This window comes from Serinus canaria, chromosome 10, assembly GCF_022539315.1.
Source record: "Serinus canaria isolate serCan28SL12 chromosome 10, serCan2020, whole genome shotgun sequence".
NCBI lineage: Eukaryota > Metazoa > Chordata > Aves > Passeriformes > Fringillidae > Serinus > Serinus canaria.
In genome coordinates this window covers 2,175,707-2,193,347 of record NC_066324.1, presented here as the reverse complement: position 1 = coordinate 2,193,347, position 17,641 = coordinate 2,175,707, and the positions used below count along the sequence as shown (strand labels likewise).

Here is a 17,641-nt window from a genome sequence, read left to right as displayed (position 1 = left end):
CCCATCAGCGGCCATGAACTTGCACATGGCCAGAGGATCAGGTATCAAAGGGCTGGCACAGCCCAGGCAGGAAATGACTCATTGACAATCCAGGCCTTCCTCCAGCCTGTCCTGGCTGCAGAGACCTGAAGTGACAGCTGGGAGGGTGTAAATTAAACTCTTTCCTGAGCTTTGCCTACACCCAGCAAACAGAGCCTTTTACTGTTTGCTGAAAGAAATGCACAGCAAGGCTTGGGAGGCTGAACTCCCACTTTGGGTTGTGCCCCCAGACAGCAATAATTTGGGCACTGCAAGCACAGTTTTAAGGACAGCAGGAAAAGAACTTTATTGCAACATGCACTAGAACTGGGCTGTTCAAATCCAAAAGCACTCGTTCACAAAAGCAGCAGGAATTCTACTTGAAAACTACTCTGGACCATGCTGGGCACAAATAACATTTTTCAACAGTCAAAATTACCCTTTAGAGTTGAAATGTGCCAAGAAAGGCCAGGATGGCTCCTGAGCTCCTCCCAAAGCAGCTCTTCACACACATCACTGCAAGGGCTTATTTGACCATGGCAGTTTTGGCTCAGACTTTGGGGGCTTTTTACCTGACAGGCTTGGGAAAGCTTTGTTAAACAATCTCTTCCCTCCTGTTCTGCATTCCTTCATTAAGACATCCAAAAGCCCAATAGTCTTTAGTACAGGATGAAGCCACATTTACATCCCAGCAGTTTCCATTGGTACAAACCAAACAAGAGCCAAATGAACACTCATTAAACAGAGGCAGGAATTCACTGGAGGCTGAATGTCAGTTCTGACCACCCCCAGGACACCAGACACTTTTCCAAATGCAAGAATTGTGAAGATTTCACATCACTTTCCATTTATAACTAAGTTCTTACACTGCTCATGCTCCTCCTTGAGAATCACATGAAAGCAGGCGACCTTGATTTATGAGGTTACAATGAGAGAAAAAGGAAATTACACCAATTCAGGAGTATTAGCTTAGTACAAGCACCACAGATCATTTCTTAGTCTACAATTTGTGGATAAATAAAAGGCTCCTTGGCTGCTGCTCTGAAGGAGCAGAAAGTCCTTCTCTGGGACAGACTGACAGAACTGAAGAGCACCAGGGGGAAAGAGAGACCTCCCAGCTGTGCTCAGAACTGGGCTGACACTGGGAGGACTCTGGGAGTAACTCCAGCTTTCCATGGAACTGAGAACACAGCAGCTGCAGGCTGGAGGCAGCCCTGGACACATCTTTTCTCACCTGTATCTTAAATTGCCAGTTTAGGCAAATGAGGTTAGAGTGTAATCACTGGGGCAGCACCAGCTCCAGGACCTGGATTTGTTTCTCACATCAGGAAGTGAGAACAGACAAGTTATTGCTTTAGTGCATGTGTTAATTGGTCTGGTTGAACAACTGCTTCTCCCTTCCACATACAGAGATCTTGTAAGAGCTACATTAGGTTTGAAATGTGGAATGGATTGTGCTACATATTTGTGCAGCAGATTTTCATTCTTTCAACATCTGAGTCAAGATGTGCCCAGCCTGGGAAGTTCACGTGTTCAGTGTCACTGCCCTCGACTCTGACATGTCAAGCAGTTCATACCCACACAGCACAAAATGGAAATCACTTGGTGAGTTTCAGATGAATGAAGAAGAAATTCCTGAGTCTCTGTTAAAAACCATCTCTGATTTTTTTCTCTCAAGAATCAGATTCCTCCTCCTCTTCCTCCTCTTCCTGCTCTTTATCATCCTGAAGACTGAGGTGTAACTCAGTTTGATTGATGGCAGCCTCATTGTCCATCTGCCCAAGAGTCTGTCAGAGAAAAGGGCTGATTACCAAACCTAGCACAGACACCAAACATTTCTCAATCACTGTTAGAGCTGTGCAATCACTGTTAATTAAAGATCCCAGAGCTGGAAGTGCTGACTGAGAGCCCATCACAGCAACAAGGCCCTGATCTCCATGGAAAGCTGCACCTGGGCCAGGCTGGCCAGGTATTGAGTGAGATGCAGCAGCACCTGTGCCTCCATCCCCAGTACCAGCGGTGCCACCCCAGGGTCACAAGCATTACACAGAATATTTAACACATGGGGGACTGAAGCTACAGCACCCAGGTATTGCCCAATCCCCCTGGAAACACCGTGCTGCTTTTGGGGATGGGGAAAGGTGAAACCCTCGAAACAAACCAGGAGCAAACCGGACATTTTACAGCTGAGTTTGCAGTGATGAGAGCATCAATGAGGTGACACGAGAGCTGCAGAACCCAGCCCAGCTCATGCTGCCAGCCAGCCGTGGGGCCCCCTCCGAGCCCAGGGACCCCCTTACCTGCTGAGTGTCCTCGGCCAGGGCTGGCAGGGGCACAGGGACGTTCTCCTCGCCGGCCCTGATCATGGACTGCAGCGCCAGCTCCTCCACCTGCAGGGACCGCACTGAGCACTGCGGGCACTGTCACCACAGCCCCGGCACACCCGGCCCGCCTGACACTTCCCACTGCCCTAACGCTTCCCACTCGCAACTCTGGGCTTTTACCTGTCAGTCTTGGAAAAGCTTTGTTAAATCTTCTGCAATTCTGTTCTAAGCTGCTTTATTATGATTGCATGAGTCTCTCAGTTCCACTCCTCAAACTATCCCTTCTCCATCCCTCAGCTAAGGCAAACCATGCACTCACGTTCACCTCTTAGCCATGTAACATACTCACAATTACATTTATCTCTTAATGTATTCTGCATACACTCACATTTATCTCTTAGAGTTGTATCCTGCTCATACTCGCATTTACCTCTTAGAGAGGTATCCTATGCACACTCACATTTATCTCAGTGTATCCTACATGCATCACGCTCACATTTACCACTTAAGAGACATATCCTACATACACTCACACATTTATCTCTTAATGTACATATACACTCACAATTACAAGTACTTACGACAGATGTATCCTACACACATTCACAATTACATTTACACCTCTTTGAGATCTACCCTGCACAGTCACCTTTACCTCTCAGAGCACCGTAAGTGGATCCCCCTTTCCCAGACCACCTGGGAGCAATTCCCTGCTCCCTCCCCCAGCAGCGATGGGCGCAGGGCCCAGCCCGTGGCGGAGCGCGGCCGCGCAGGGCTGAGGGGCAGGCCCGGCCCCGCGGCCGCTCCCGCTCCCGTCCCCAGGGCCGCCCCCAGCCCCGGGTGTCCCCGGGGTGTCCCCGCGCACCCGCAGCCGGCGGAGCTGGTCGTGCAGCGCCGCCTTGACCCGCAGCAGCGTCTCCTCCTCGCGGCGCAGCTCCTGCAGCCGGCTCAGCATCGTCCCCGCCGGCGCAGGAACCGCCCCGCCCCCTGACGTCACGGCCCGCCCGCCTGACGTCACACTGCCAGAGCGGCGCGCCGCAGTCGCCCCCGCGCGGCCACCGCCGGTCACTGGACCCGCGGCGGGAACCGCGCGGTCCCGGTCCCGCGGGCTCAGCCACGCCGCCCTCCTCCTCCTCTTCCCAGAAGTTTCCGTTCGAACGCCTGCTCGGACACGCACACCCGACACGGCTTTCCGTATTCCAACAACGTTTATTAGGGACAGACCGCGGGCACAGCCCCCGCGGGGACCCTGGGGCAGCACGGCTACTGTTACGCCTCGGCCTTGGTCTTGGCTGCAGGCTTGGCGGCCTTGGCTGTCTTGGCCTTCTTGGCAGCGGGCTCTCCCTTGGGTGCAGCTGGGGCCTTGGCAGCTGCCAGCTTGGCCTGGGCCTTGGCTTTCTTCTCTTCCTTGAGTTTGTGCTAGAACAGAGAGAGAGAGGTGATCAGTCAGGGCACCACCTGAACGCCCAGCCCCTGCCCAGGCAGCCCCACTCACGTTCTGCGCGTGCCGCAGGATGGTGTTGCGCCGCATGGTTTTGGCGTAGGGGTTCAACTTGATCATGATTCTCAGGTTCTTCAGTGGGTTCTTCTTCAGGACCCTGCGCTGAATCTTCTTCCTGAAAAGCACAGCCATGTTGTATCGTCAGTGTATTCCACAATGCCACTTCTGATAAATTCTCCCTGAAATCTGGACAACTGCAATTCCTTGTGTTTATACCCAGAAATTAAGAAATCCCAGCCTGAAACCAATTTCAAACCTCCCTGCACAGCTTGTGTTCATTAAATAAAATCACTCACTTTGGAGCACGCAGGGCCTTCTGGATTTCCTGGCTTCTCATGATTCTTCCAATATCCGTATTGGTCATCTTGTGCATTGGCAAGCTGCGAAACCAACGTTCAGAGAGTGAGTGGGTGATAAAACCATAGCTAATTCACCACAACCAGGCATTCAGGAGCAAGTCCCAGTCTCCCCTTCTCTGGGAGAGGGGGAACCCTGGCTGCACTCACTTGTAGTCGCTCTTGAGCGTGGCTGCCTTGCGCCAGGTGCCGTACAGATCGTCCAGCTTGCGGAAGGCGCTCTCGGTCCAGATGCAGAAACGCCCCACGTGGCCCCCGGGAGCGAGGCGCAGCAGGTTCAGCTTGTTCACGTTCAGCAGAGTGATTCCTGCAGGAAAGCAGGCAAAGCAACCCCTTCAGTTTGTAATTACAATCCAAGAATGTGAGGCTAAGCAGTGGACAAGATGCAGAAAGAGTCTGGGGGTTTTTGGCTTTGACACTACAGAGCTACACACACCTCTCTGTATGAACATCTACTGAATTTTAAATTAACAATAAGCCTTTTTCCAGTGGCAAACTAACCAGCCTCATTTTTAACTACCCCAAACATAGTTCAGGGCTGGGCCATTTGTCACAAACACCCTAAACATCACCCCAACAAAGAACACATCAACTACTGCAGCCAGTCAGAACTTCCACCCAATCATGTGTGTCAGAAACACGGACCATGAAGTGGAATCTCATCATTCCAGGCAGTGTCCCCACAGAGGAGAGAGTGTGTCCCAGGTTAATTACCAGGGATATTCCGGAAAGCTCTGATGATGCCGTTGTCCTCGTTGTAGATGATGCAGGGTCCCCTGCGCTGGATGCGGCGGCGATTCCTCATCTTGCCCTTCCCAGCCCGCATGCGCTGGGAGGCGTAAACCTGGGAAAAGCAGAAACTGAACATCCCAGGAGCCCACAGCCCAGCAGCCAGATCCAAAACCACACTGCACGGTCAGAACTTCACCATCATCACTGCACATCTGCAACACGGACCGGTGAGATGTTCATCATTCTCCAGAGTCAAAATACAGAACTATTTGGAATTCCTACTCTAATACTGCGCACCTGAATCACCTGTGTTCTGCCCTTCAGATCACACCTCCCCAGCTCACCTTTTTGATGTCATTCCAAGCTTTAAGCTTCTTCAGGAGGAGAACAGCTTCCTTGGTTTTCTTGTAGCCCTCAACCTTGTCCTCAACAACCAGAGGAAGTTCTGGAATCTCCTCAATGCGGTGGCCTAGACAGGATTTCACAAGACACTCAGTGCTGCTCACTGACCTTGGCCAGACCACTCCTCAAGGTTACTGCTTTGTATATTCATAAATGATGAATGATAAATTAAATTCATGATAGAAATTCATGAAATGAAGTCAGGTACAATAACCAGAGCAGTGAAGTTCCAGTGGTGTCTTAGAGGTCTCACTCACACAGGACTTTGTGTACCTGAGTTAGTCTTTGCCTCCATGAACACAAATGAAACCGCACTGCAAGACTCCATCTAAGCCATCACAAGTTCCCATCAGTGACTCAGACAAACAACTGCAGAGGCAGAATTCTCACCTTTAGACATGACCAGAGCTGGCAGGGCAGAGGCAGCCAGAGCAGAGCAGATGGCATAACGCTTCTGCATGATGTTCACCCTGCGGTGCCAGCGCCGCCAGGTCTTGGTCGGGGCGAACATGCGGCCACCACGGCACATCTGGGAGCTGCAGTTAAGAACAACTTTTTGGAGCTTTCTTATCCCAAAGTGACTCCTTATTGCTTGCTCAGCATTAATGGGTCGTCAACCACCTGTGCCAGGACTCTGACAGCAGGCAACTGTCCCTGGGCACAGGGTAAGGCGCAAATTACGACATCACGGCAAGACAGAATGGGTCATGTGGTTTGAGTGGGAATCACATCAAATCAAGTCTGAGCTGCAGCCACTACCTCAAGAAAAAGATTCCATCTCACATCTAGATAATTAAAAATGTTTCTGCTGGCTGAGTTCGGTGCCCCCAAAGCCAGCACAGCCATGGAAGGATACGTTGCCAAAGGCACCCTGGCCAGAGCGGTGAGTGCCACCACCCCGGACACGCGGGATTCGAGCGACAGCTCTGCCAGTACCCCATGATTCAGCACTGGTCTGGTGACCTGCAACAGAGAGAGACATCATCAGGGTCATTCAGGGGACATCACTGCCATGCCTCCACAGCCAGAGGGATGCTGAACTCAGGGCACTGATCAGAACTTCCACCCAATCATCTGTCTCAGAAACACGGACCAATGAAGTGGAATCTCATCATTTCAGCATAACAAATCTTGATCAAGAAAAATTAATCCTAGTATATTAATGTACTTGATTCTGACCTAAGATCTTTAAGACTTATTTTAAGCTTGATCCTCAATCTGGAGGTCTGACTTGGCACTGCTATACCTAACAATTTAGGATGTTTGTGTGAAACTTAGAAATAAGGTTAAAAAGGCATGTTCCTAGCACAGACTTCTTGAGAAGCACAAACAACAAAAGCAAATCTAATAAATGTCCATTTGCAGGAGTTTTTCCTTGGTGAATGCCTCAGGCAAGTCTCATGAGGTCAATGTGAAGCAGGGATTTTCACCTGGAACACTTTGAGCCATTCTGTATTTTTCCTGCAAAGAATGATGATTCCATCTAAGGACTATGATACTTCCAGCAACGTGCACTTCAAGCAAGACACAGAGTACCCCAAAACACCACCTTGATGCTCCTCAGAATAATAAAACTGCTGCATTTTAAACCATTTAAAACCACACTGTTAGCAATTGGCCTTGCCTTTTATGCAGAACCCCACAGATAAATGCTACTCTTATCCCAACTCCAGCCTTATTTCCATGTGAACCCCCCTGCAGTGTAGCCCTGATGCCTTGTAAGGCTGACCTAGAACGAGGCTAGATGGAGTTATAGGGAGGCTTATTTATTTGGAGGCTTCAATGGATCCACCTTGGGCAGCTCAAGAGCCCAGCCAGGGCTAAACCCACAATGAACCAAAATGGTCACAAAAATGGATGCCTGGTCATGAGGTCTCACCTTTTCTAAGTTTTTATCTATTAGCATATTGGAGTTGATTATCCAATTATAGCTTTAGCTTATGAAGTGCCATCCTTCTTGTTTTTCTCTCTTCAGTTCATGTTGTTTGTGCTCTTGGGCTGAGATTTGGATCACTTGTCCTTGGTCCCCAGCTAGAGCAGGAATTGTTTTGCCTTCCTGCTCTGTGCAGAGAGCTCACCATCCCCTATCACGAAGCTCAGACTAAAGCAGCACACACACTACAGCACTCCAGAACCTGAACCCCATAAAAGCCAAATGTGGAGGCAGTGCCCAGGCGTACCTGCGAGCTCGCTGACGGCGTAGGGCTGCCGGTTGTTCTTGCGCAGGTTGGTGTGCACGAAGTTGACCACGTCGGGCCGGATGGGCGCCTTGAACACCGCGGGCAGCGTCACGTTCTTGCCCGACGCCTCCCCCTTCTCGGAGTACACAGAGATCAGCGGCCGAGCGCAAGCCTGGGGAAACACAAACCCTTTCAGTACAAAGTCAGGTGAACTTCTGGTGTTTGAAGGCCTCAGGTATTGCTCAGAACCAAGGAGTCGTCAGCTCAGCAGTGCCAGCATGATGACAGCAGGCAACTGTCGCTGGGCACTGGATAAGACGCAAATTACGTCATCACAGCAATATTGTACTGCAAAGCTCACCTCCAGAGAACTACACCTGAGATTCCAAGGCATTTACATAGCTCAGCCTCCAGGCTCTCTAATAAACCCCTTCAAAACTACTTCCCAGCTACTATTAAAAAAACCCACCTCTGTTAACCAAACATTTGTAATCTGAACTAGGAAATGTTGTAACCAGCTCGTCAAACAGTGTCAGAGGATGCTGAACAACCTCTGGTGCTTTAAAATTTGTGCACTGAAAAATCAAGCTGCTCTCAGCACCAGCTGCTTGTCAAAAGGCTGAAAGGATGCCTAAAAACAGCCAGAGGACGAGGAGCACCCTTTAAAAAAATGTTTAGCATTATGTTGTATCGGTTGTTAATTAATCTGGTGGTAACAGTTCAGGCAATGCATTTTGCTTCCCCATCCCATTTTAGAGGTATTAAAATGCTTCAGAACTCCAAACTATGTAGCCAATAGCACTAGACGAGCCATCTCTGCATAGGACACTGGTCACAAGCAAGGCTCTGGCCCCTAGTGTAAACCCAGAGACCCCAACACAAGCAACAAACGCGGCCAGGGTAAAGGCATCAGAGCACAATCTGAGCTGTATTGGCAAGATTCATTTGCAACCTGATTTTAGACCAAGGCCTCTTAAAACCTGTTTCGCAAGAAAAAACACATTAAAAAAAGAGACATCTATAAGCAGTTTGTCCCACTCTAGATGGGCGCAAACGCTCCCGTGGGGCCTGTTTCGCTTTAGATAAATACATAAGGAAACTACAAAGCGCTGGTAGATGACGATGGGGACCCATCCCATCCCTTCCCGTGCCCACAGAAAGGAGAACTTTGGGCCGACCATGCCGAGCTCCCTCCCGCGGCCTCCCCGGCCCAGCCCCGCTCGGTCGCTCACGGGCTCCACGCGGCCGCCGAGCACTGACGGGCCCAAAATGGCGGCCGCGCACCCCACGCCGCCAGCTCAGGCCTCGAGCTACCCGTGGCTCGGCCCTGCCTGCTGGGCCCGGCTCCCCCGGCCCGGCCCCGCTGCCCTCCCCGCTCCCCCCCGGCCCCCGCTGCCCCGGGCCGGGCCCGGCGCTCCCCTCACCATGGCGGCGGAGCTGCTCGTGCGGCCGCCCGCCTGCGCCGCGCCCCGACCGGAAAAGGAAGGACTCGTCACCTTCTCGTCACTACGTACATGTCCTTCCGCCTTCTGACAGCCGCTTCTGCCGCTCAGGCCGGTCAACCCCCGACACCCAGTCCAAGGTTCGGACAGAGCTCCAGCCCCGGTCTCAGTCCCTATCCAAGTCCCTTCGGCCCCGTCGCGCCCATCCCGAGGTCTCCGAGCGCCTTTGTCTCGCTCAGTTCCCTGCCAAAGCAGGGGACTCTGTTCCGGCGGAGGGATCCAGTGTGACGCGTCACCCTCCCCTCACAGACCGCGTAGCGCCGGCGGGCGGGAGGTTCGATTGTGGCGGGCGGCGATGGCGGCGGAACGGCGGCGCCGGGCGGGCGGCGGCCTGAGCGGGCTCCTGCTCCGGTGAGGGTTGGGGCTGTTCCCGGAGCTGAGCAGGCTCCTGCTCCGGTGGGGATCGGGGCTGTTCCTGGGGCTGTCCGGGCTCTTGAACCCGTGGGGATCGGGGTCACTGCCTGGGAGTCTCCGCTGCTCTGCTGAGGGAGGTCTGGCCCCGCTTGTGGGGAGGCTGCTGACGCTCCGCTTGTAGCTTTGGAGCGTTTATTGTATGTGGGTAATGATGCTATTTAATGAGGAATGCTGAGGAGAAAGGTCGTGTATCTCAACGTTTTCTTTTCTTTCAGGATACTTGAAGAAGGAAAGGACAGTATCCCCGAACATCCCTATCTCTATGAGGTAAAATCGTAGACTGGTTTGGTTTGGAAGGGAACTTGAAAATCATCCCATTTCCTCCCCGGCCATGGCAGGGACACCTTCAACTGTCCCAGGCTGCTCCAAGCCCTGTCCAACCTGGCCTGGGACACTGCCAGGGATCCAGGGGCAGCCCCAGCTGCTCTGGACACGCTGTGCCAGGGCCTCCCCATCCTCACAGGAAGGATTTCTTTCTAATTTCCAATCTACACCTGCTTGTCAGTGTGAAGCTGTTCCACCTTGTCCTGTCAACTCCATCCTCTTTAAAATACTGCTGAAATGCAGTGTCTCTATACAGTGAGTTTAAAAGTTTTGACTTTTTTTTTTTTTTTTCTTTGCAGACTGATGTAGAGATCTCATTGGTTGGTGGCAGTTGCAAAAATCCTGTTGAAAAATTTTGGAATGGAAGCAGTGCAATGTATATTTTGCAAAAAGCTGTAAGTGTGCTTGGTAGATGTTAAACGCAATCCAGACTTTTGAATTCCCCTCAGATGTTTTTCACACACCTTGCAGTTTTTGACTTACACGCACATTTCTCTTCAAGACACACAGTGAAGAAAGCGACTCCATGGAGGAATCAAGAACAGATGATGCTGTTTATGCCTCTGAGGTTTTGCCAAAGGAGAGTCCTGGAGCCCTGGCTCTTTCTGTTGGAAGAGCAAAGTAAGTGTGAAAGCTTTCTCTCCCCTTCTGAGGGGGTTTTCTTTTGTAATTCTGTGTCTTTTTCTAATATTCAGAATCTGTATTTTCAATTCCCTAAATAAAATTACTCATTAGTTTATGAGGAGTTGTGACTGCTTTCCATCCTGCAGGATTTGGAAAAGCACTTGTGAGCTGGGCTGTTGGGTTAATGGGATTCACTGGGTATAGATGACCAAAAAAAGCTCACTAAGACTTCAGTGGATTGTTTTTTGTAAAGCTCCTGTTAAAATAAAGCCCTAAAAATCTTATGTCTTTGGTGTTATTACAATACCAATGTATGGTACCAAAATGTGGTTTACCTAACTCATGTATTATTTTAATTAGCTTAAAATGCAATACTCAATTATCTTTTTAGAGTCTTCAGTCTGCATTAATATTTTGTGTTATTTGCTGGCATCTTACTTTCTCCTGTTCCTGTTTCTAGGCAGTTGATTTCCTTGTACACACTGCTGCAAAACCCAAACATGACCTCCCTGGGGATGAGTGACCTGCCTGTGCTTCCTCCCCTGTGGGCCAGGTGTGATGGTTCTGATCCTCAGCACACCTGCTGGATTGGAGCTGAGCCTCTCAAGGCTGGAAACAAAGTCCCAGGGCTCAATATTTACCTGGTTTCATGTGATGGTAAGGTGCTCATGGTGCATAGAAAATTAAATGAGGAAGGCTAAAAAATGTGGGAATGCTGATGTCAGAATGCTGTCTTTGTTCTTTTTTTCATTGGAAATGCTCTGTATATTCCTGGTCTTAATGAGCAAGAAGGGATTAAGATAAGAGAAAAGATGTTTTTAACCAATGCTGGGGGGGGGAAATGGCTTTTTAATCTACTCGGTGCACCTGTAGCTGTGCAGGCCTACCTCAACTCATTTATAAACTTTTAAACTGCTGCCATTCAGCATCTTACACAAGCCCTGACTCATTCTAAACATTTATGTATGTTCATATCAGCTCTTATCTCCAGTAGAGAAATGCAAGCAGAATTCCTGCTTTCTAGGACAGAACGAGTCACGTTTCACTAAATTGAGTATTTGGGAATGAATTTGAAGTGCCAAATTTCAGTTGTGTCGAATGGGGTTTTTGATTCTCACTTTTTTCCTTTCCTAGGTCCTACAGCTGATAAAACCTGTTTTCCAAGCCTGGAACAGCTCAAAATGGAACATAAAATAAGACATCATTCATCTGTTGTAGGTTTTTATGCTGTCATGGCTTTAACTGAAGTTTAAAAACTCCTTTTTGGGATTTATGATGCTGGTTTGGGGAGGCTTTTTAGATTCTCTATGGAAACCTCCTTAGTATGATTCTATAGTATAACAGTCTGATTTCAGGTCATGTTTATAATGCATTTGTCTGGTATTAACCGTTTTTGCATGCATGTGAGATGCTTTTAAAATTACTTTGCCTGTGGTAGTGTTGTTGTTTTTATTTTTGAAATCTGTTCATTTTAGGTGACAACAAAAGGATTTGCTCGGTATGAGCTGATTACAGTTGCTGCAATAGAGGACACCATTGCAGAATCTGGAAGCAACATCTATGTGGATATCACATGGAATGGTGTGGAAAAGATTCTGGAGACTCCCCCAGCGATCTCTGCTGCCACCCTGGTAAGTCAGGATGGAAAAGGCAAATCAACCCAAGCCCTTGGCACAATTCACATCATGAGTAGTATAAAGGATTGAAGATAAAAGCTGTGTTACCTGTTCATAACCTGAATTGTAAGCTGTGCAGACATGCTTCTCACTGATGAAAATTTTAAGATGCTTAATTTCTAAAGTTTGAAACTGGGATAAACTTGTGGAACTTTCAGAATATTGCCCTGGAGTCGGGGGACCCCAGAAGTCCTGTGTTCCAGCTGTACCGAGAGCTGCAGCTCCTCTTGGTGAGTGCAGGGGACAAATTCCCATTTCACATTTGCATGGAAGGGGGATTTTATGTGCTCATAATTTCCTTTCTTGAAAACTTCATCAGACCTTTCAGAGATAACTTCAAGTGTTTATTTCAGCTGAAACTTTGAGATCCGTTTTAGAAATCTTGAATAGAGAGAGGACAAGTCATCCAGGAAATTCTGAAAATTTGTAACTCCTCATTAGCTGTGCAGAGATTTGTGATTCTTGGTGAAGTTGTCTGTGAAAGATGACTGACACATGCAGGACTCCCAGGAAGAGCTGATTTCTGTTGGGTTTTTCCTGCTGCTTTTAGGCTTTGGCTGAAGGTCTGAAGACGGGTGTGACTGAGTGGCCTGAGCCATCAGAGTCTGAATCAGCTCTTAAACTGGTCCAGGAATTTCTGACCGGTAATTGCTGCTTGTTCCATGGGGAGGGAGGGGCGTGGCATTTCTCAGGGATAAAAGGGAATTCCACACACAACTTTTAAAGCATTAGAACTGGGAATGTTCATTTCTGTGCTGGAACCACTGCACAGAGTAGTTAAATAGGTTAATACATATTTGTCATTTTTCTTTGTCTTAATATCATAGATCAAAGTAATAATAATAAATATTTTAAGAAAGTCTTTTCAGACTATATCCTTACCCAATAAAACCAGTTTTAAAGGACTCAATTCTGTTATTCAGTGTATTTGTTATTTATAATGTGCCTGAGGATTAATGATTGGTTTGATGACACTTTTCATAGTGGTGGAATTTTTTTTTAACTACTAGATTTAAAGAAGAAACTGGATGGAGATTATACATTTGAAGACAAGAATGAAACACAGGTGTGTGCAATTTCCTAACAGCTGCTTTGTCATTTTGCTTCCATTTTTACTCCAGAAATTTCAGATTTTGACTGAATCTTGTATATTGTTTATATGTGTAAATAGTGATGTAAAGGAATATGGATCTCTTGCTTTCTGTCTCTGCTGTGTAAAAATAAAGGGAAAAGGTCTGATTTCTTCCAGGAATTCTGACCTTTCTGACATTGCATTCTATAATTAATTTGCTTTTCTTGCTAAAATTAGTTTTGATGCCAATTTAATACTATCAGTTGAATATGTTTCTTACTTATCTAGGGTTTTATGGTATTGTGAAGCAATGGGCAAGTTCAAATTATAAAAAATGTATTTGGTTATATTAAGTTTTTTTTTCCCTCTCAGCTTACAAGGAAAGGTTTAGGTCTATTTTCTATTAAGAGAGAAGCAGCATTTTGTTGATAATCTAAGAATATATTGGTTTCTGTGTCACCAGAACTATTCTGTATCAGGATTACAGGGAGGTAGTTCTCTGCTCTGAGAATTTGTGTCTCTGGATTTTGGCCTCCCAGGCACTGCTGGGTACACAGACAATACCTGGCTGAGATCTGAAGTCTCTCTGACAGTGGCTTTTGTTTCCTGGTCCAAGGCTAGCAGTTATCCTGTGTGATAATTCTGTAAAGAATCAGACTCACTTTTAAATAAAAGTATGCTGCCAAATACTGTGTGGTAGTTTTCCTGGAAAAAAGGAGGAAATCAGTGATGCAGCCAGTTTTGATCTCTGGAGAAATTCAGGTGTGGAAAGTTTTTGACTCTAAGGCACTATTTTTCACTGAAGACCCATAAATTCTTCCAGAAAATCCAATGTGACACAGCTGCTGTGGACAGTTGCATAAAATCAATCTTTGGTGAGCGAGGAGACCTGGATTTCACTGGACAATTATGGTGCAAAATGAAAAGTAAGTGTATTGTGACCTATCTGTTTTCCTTTCATTTTCTTCTCTATCTGCTAGACAGTATTGCTTTTTCAGGGACATTTCTGTCCCTTTCTGAGTTTTAAGGTCTCATCAGCTCTTCAGAAAATTGGTATCAGCATTACCAATTGCTCTCTTCCTAACAGAGCCCATTTTAGGGATGTAGGATGATCTATTTTCTTACAACCTTCCAATAGCTAACCAACATCTATCAGGAGATAATTTCATTTTGTTTGACTGCAAAAGGTATTAAAGCATTGGTAGTTTCTCTAAAGCTAAAACCCATCTGCTCTGAAAACTTTATTATTTCTTTTTCTCTAGATCTGAAGGACAATTTTCAGTGCATATAGTTTGCTGGTCTCTGTTGATCATTGGTTTTTTTTGGGTAACCTTTTTTAAAATCATCATATGACAAAGCTGCCAAAAGCTGTGCAGTCTGTAATTTCAGCTCTTTTTAACTGAGGGGTTTTGTTCATGCAGGGGTGTGTTGGCCTGGTGTTATTGACTTAACAGCCAGAGAAAGAGCCTGGATTGATAATTAAAATGCTGTGGTTTTCTTTCCAGGTGTCAGTTCCTATCAGGAGTTAATAGACTGTTTCACACTGGTCATCAAATCCCTGGAACGTGGTGAGATACAGCCATGGGTATGTATTTGTGTTTCACAATAGAAGTTAAAATTTGGGATAGTTTAGAGTAAAATGCAGTTCTTGTCCCTTCACTGCCCCTCATTTGTGTTGTTTTTAAATTGTGTTTCCCTGGTGTTGAACTTCTGAACACTGTTGATGGTGTTTCATGCACATCACAACAAGACTTGTTTCTTTTTAGATTCATCAGGGGAGTAGCAGTTTCTTAAGTCAGTTGATCCAACAGTCCTACCATGGAAAGATAGAGGATGTTTCCCTCAGTGACATCACTCCCATTCAGATGCTCCTGGAGGTTGGCTTAGAGAAGATGAAGAAAGATTATGTCAGTTTTTTCATAGGTGAGCCTGACACTTGGTACTAGCATTAGGAATTCAAGAGAAAAGTGTTCCATGCAGGAAATAATGAACTTTTTGGGTAACCTCTATCTCTTCCCATCTGCTGAAGTGCAGTTTCCAGCTTCCTTAATAGTGGGACTTTTCAGCTTTCAAATTTCAAAATTTTAAAAACTTAATTGTTTCAAAAGAAGAATAGCTTTGTGTTTTACTGTTGTTGTTACCCCTTCATTTCTTTTTGGCATCTGTCATCCTGTTCTCATTCTTTGTTTATTTGCTTTTTTATTTTCACTACTTTTGTAAACCTGTGTGTCCTGAGGAGAGTGGTTGTCTCCAAGTTACACGATAGGTTTCCTCATTGTGCAGCCTTGGTGATCAATGAAATCATGCCTGGACCGTGCTACTTTAGAGCGGTTTTCTTGTTTGGAATGAATGATCATGTCAGTTAATAACATCACACTCCTACTGACTTTGTCCTTTAGTAGATTTCCTGTTTGATCACCTGAACATTGCTTATATTTCAGCTGGTACCATATATTAAATTTTAATTTTTTTCCTCTGTTCCTTTTACAGGCCAGGAACTTGCAACAGTAACCTACTTGGTGAGATGCTTTATCTTTATTTTATAAAGTACAGCATGCTTAGCTGATGGTGGGATGCAAATCATATGAGCTGAGAAACTGAACTGCAGATCATGAGGCTGGAAATGTCAGAAATGCAGAAATGTCATTGTTTTGTTCTCATTCCAAGATAATTCCCCTAATATCTGATCTGGGTCACTGTCAAGGCAGTGAACCTTTGTCACACTTTGATGGGACTTTGTTCTGAGTCTGCTGGGCCACTCTAAAAATCTTGGCTTCTCTAAAGAAGCAGGAAAATTATTTTATTTGCTGAGGGTGTGTTGTGTGTCTGTAGCAAAGGAGTGCTCAGGTAAGAGCAGAAGCTCTTTGCTCTTCCAGGATTACTTCATTTCCACAGCAGTGGAGCTCCAGGAACAAGTCCACCGTGTTCAAAAGCTTCACCACATGCTGGAAATAATGGTCAGCTGTACAGGCTTACTGCAGTTCAGACATGAGCACCTCTTCCCTTTGACACAGTAATTATTTCATTTCCTCTTTTGCTCTTTAAATGACAATCACAAATGGAGTTTGTTTGGCAGTTTTAAAGAAACACCAAAATGTTGGTGATAGTGAGACTGCAGAAGGAGCAGTTGGATCTTCCTGCCAAATTTTGCTTTGGGACTAAAACTGAAAAACTAAAACTGAAAACTAAAGGAAATAATAAAATGTGAGAGTACAGTTAATTTTGCAGAAGGTTTTTGCTCTGTTGTACAAGCATTTCTTTAAAGAAAGTAACCTGATATCTCTTGTAGGATTTGCATGAAGTATTACAAGGAAAACCCTCTGAATGAGAAGCATGTGTTTCAGCTGCCCATCCGACCAGCTCTTGTGAAGAAATTCTATCAAAAGTAAGAGAAATTTCAGCATTTGCAGCATAAAATTCAGATGTGACCGAATACCTGACTCAATTTTGATGTTTTTTGATTATTCTCTCAGTGATCTCCCTGAAGTCTGGAGGGTGGAGATAAGCAGTGGGCATGGACAGAAGGAAGTTAAAACAACGTGGCAAGTCAGCACCAATGCTCCTGTTGAACATGGGACATCAGACAATTCAGGTAGGGAATGTTAGTGGTGAAATGAAATAATCAAAGCACAAACTTCAAACAAATTCAGTTTTTATCCTGAGTTCAGCAGGTCTGAGCTTTATATTTACTTTTCAGCAAAAGCAAAATACTATTTTTCTTTCTACTAAAAGACTGAGGTGGTATTTACAGAATTAAGAATATTCAGAAAGTGGTGAGTTTTTGCCTTCTCACCTTGGTTGAATTACGTTTTTAGAGTTAAAATGACAGAATAGCTACAAATATGAAATGATTGATACCCCAAAAAATCTTCCAGCTTATTTCTAAAATGTTTGCTAATAAATCTGAGAAGAGTTTTGAAGAGAAATTTCCATGTTGTTAATGCTGGTCTCAAGTCAGAGAAGGTGCAAAAGGGAGAGGATCTGCTTTGCTGCAAGCAAATGCAGAACAAGTGGAAAAGCATCAGAATGGGGAAGGATTAAGCAGAGAGACTGGTACAGAAATGATTTGCCTTTCTGGGATGAGGTTTGATGTGAGGTTTGGTAAATCTTCCCTGTCACTGATTCTTGTCATGAAGTGCTTCAGTAAAACTGCACTTTGAAAACTGTTCTGGAAGCTGCTGCAAGGACTAATCTGGACTAATCTCTACCTTCTAACAAGAGTGGCTAATCCCAACTTTTCCCTTTGTCCTTGCAGGTTTCTTGTCTGACTCCACAGTAAATGGAAGCAGTAAAGAAAGGCTGTATTTTATTACCATGACTCAGTGCAGTCAGGTGCAGTTCACTTAAGTTGATGTTACTGAGCAAGCAGGACTGGAAAGGTACAGAAAAGAGGAAAGTTTAGTGTTTTCTGTCCCAACAGAACCTTTAGAAACTCTGGGCTTCAAACAGTTTATCTTCACTGATTTATTTGCTTTATTACACTTAAGTGGGACCTCTACAGCCACAATTCACCTGT

The 17,641-nt window shown here is 46.1% G+C and overlaps 3 protein-coding genes and 4 non-coding genes across 10 annotated transcripts in view; 1 reads left to right on the top strand and 6 right to left on the bottom strand.

Moving 5' to 3' along the window:
* Positions 1-9,094, bottom strand: part of RPL4 (ribosomal protein L4) — a 342,845-nt gene extending 333,751 nt beyond the window's left edge. The window contains exons 1-10 of one of the 2 annotated variants that reach the window (XM_030228556.2): positions 8,938-9,069; positions 7,514-7,685; positions 6,190-6,296; positions 5,724-5,862; positions 5,276-5,400; positions 4,914-5,043; positions 4,350-4,506; positions 4,140-4,223; positions 3,838-3,958; positions 3,532-3,761 (exon numbers count right to left, since the gene is read on the bottom strand). In XM_030228556.2, coding sequence (XP_030084416.1) covers positions 3,612-3,761; positions 3,838-3,958; positions 4,140-4,223; positions 4,350-4,506; positions 4,914-5,043; positions 5,276-5,400; positions 5,724-5,862; positions 6,190-6,296; positions 7,514-7,685; positions 8,938-8,940 — 1,188 coding nt within the window. In that variant the 5' untranslated portion in view covers positions 8,941-9,069 and the 3' untranslated portion in view covers positions 3,532-3,611. Of the gene's footprint in view, positions 1-3,531; positions 3,762-3,837; positions 3,959-4,139; positions 4,224-4,349; positions 4,507-4,913; positions 5,044-5,275; positions 5,401-5,723; positions 5,863-6,189; positions 6,297-7,513; positions 7,686-8,937 lie in introns of those variants that run through there. The other variant, XM_050978256.1, reaches the window with a different exon arrangement.
* On the bottom strand, positions 295-3,352 carry SNAPC5 (small nuclear RNA activating complex polypeptide 5). Its single transcript, XM_009090061.4, has 3 exons — positions 3,208-3,352; positions 2,319-2,408; positions 295-1,805 (listed from the first exon to the last, which is right to left on the bottom strand). The coding sequence occupies exons 1-3, from the start codon at positions 3,295-3,297 to the stop codon at positions 1,692-1,694; spliced, it is 294 nt and encodes a 97-aa protein (XP_009088309.1). The 5' UTR covers positions 3,298-3,352; the 3' UTR covers positions 295-1,691.
* LOC115484181 (small nucleolar RNA SNORD18) lies at positions 4,801-4,870 on the bottom strand. Its single transcript, XR_003944915.1, has one exon. It is a non-coding gene; the product is annotated as a small nucleolar RNA SNORD18 (small nucleolar RNA).
* LOC115484184 (small nucleolar RNA SNORD16) lies at positions 5,927-6,026 on the bottom strand. The gene has a single exon (XR_003944917.1). It is a non-coding gene; the product is annotated as a small nucleolar RNA SNORD16 (small nucleolar RNA).
* On the bottom strand, positions 6,383-6,453 carry LOC115484180 (small nucleolar RNA SNORD18). The gene has a single exon (XR_003944914.1). It is a non-coding gene; the product is annotated as a small nucleolar RNA SNORD18 (small nucleolar RNA).
* LOC115484183 (small nucleolar RNA SNORD16) lies at positions 7,753-7,853 on the bottom strand. The gene has a single exon (XR_003944916.2). It is a non-coding gene; the product is annotated as a small nucleolar RNA SNORD16 (small nucleolar RNA).
* Positions 9,028-17,606, top strand: ZWILCH (zwilch kinetochore protein). Of its 3 annotated transcripts, none has more exons than XM_018914011.3 (18): positions 9,028-9,095; positions 9,645-9,696; positions 10,053-10,148; positions 10,256-10,374; positions 10,838-11,034; positions 11,512-11,591; positions 11,853-12,008; positions 12,212-12,283; positions 12,604-12,697; positions 13,064-13,119; positions 13,949-14,051; positions 14,631-14,710; positions 14,892-15,048; positions 15,616-15,644; positions 16,002-16,138; positions 16,415-16,510; positions 16,599-16,717; positions 17,381-17,606. In XM_018914011.3, the coding sequence occupies exons 1-18, from the start codon at positions 9,028-9,030 to the stop codon at positions 17,470-17,472; spliced, it is 1,803 nt and encodes a 600-aa protein (XP_018769556.3). In that variant the 3' UTR covers positions 17,473-17,606. The 3 variants fall into 3 exon arrangements, with proteins under 3 accessions (XP_018769556.3, XP_050834202.1, XP_030084414.1); XM_050978245.1 differs by lacking the exons at positions 9,028-9,095; positions 17,381-17,606 and adding exons at positions 9,123-9,366; positions 17,012-17,344; XM_030228554.2 differs by lacking the exon at positions 9,028-9,095 and adding an exon at positions 9,131-9,366.
* Positions 17,607-17,641: the final 35 nt, after the last annotated feature.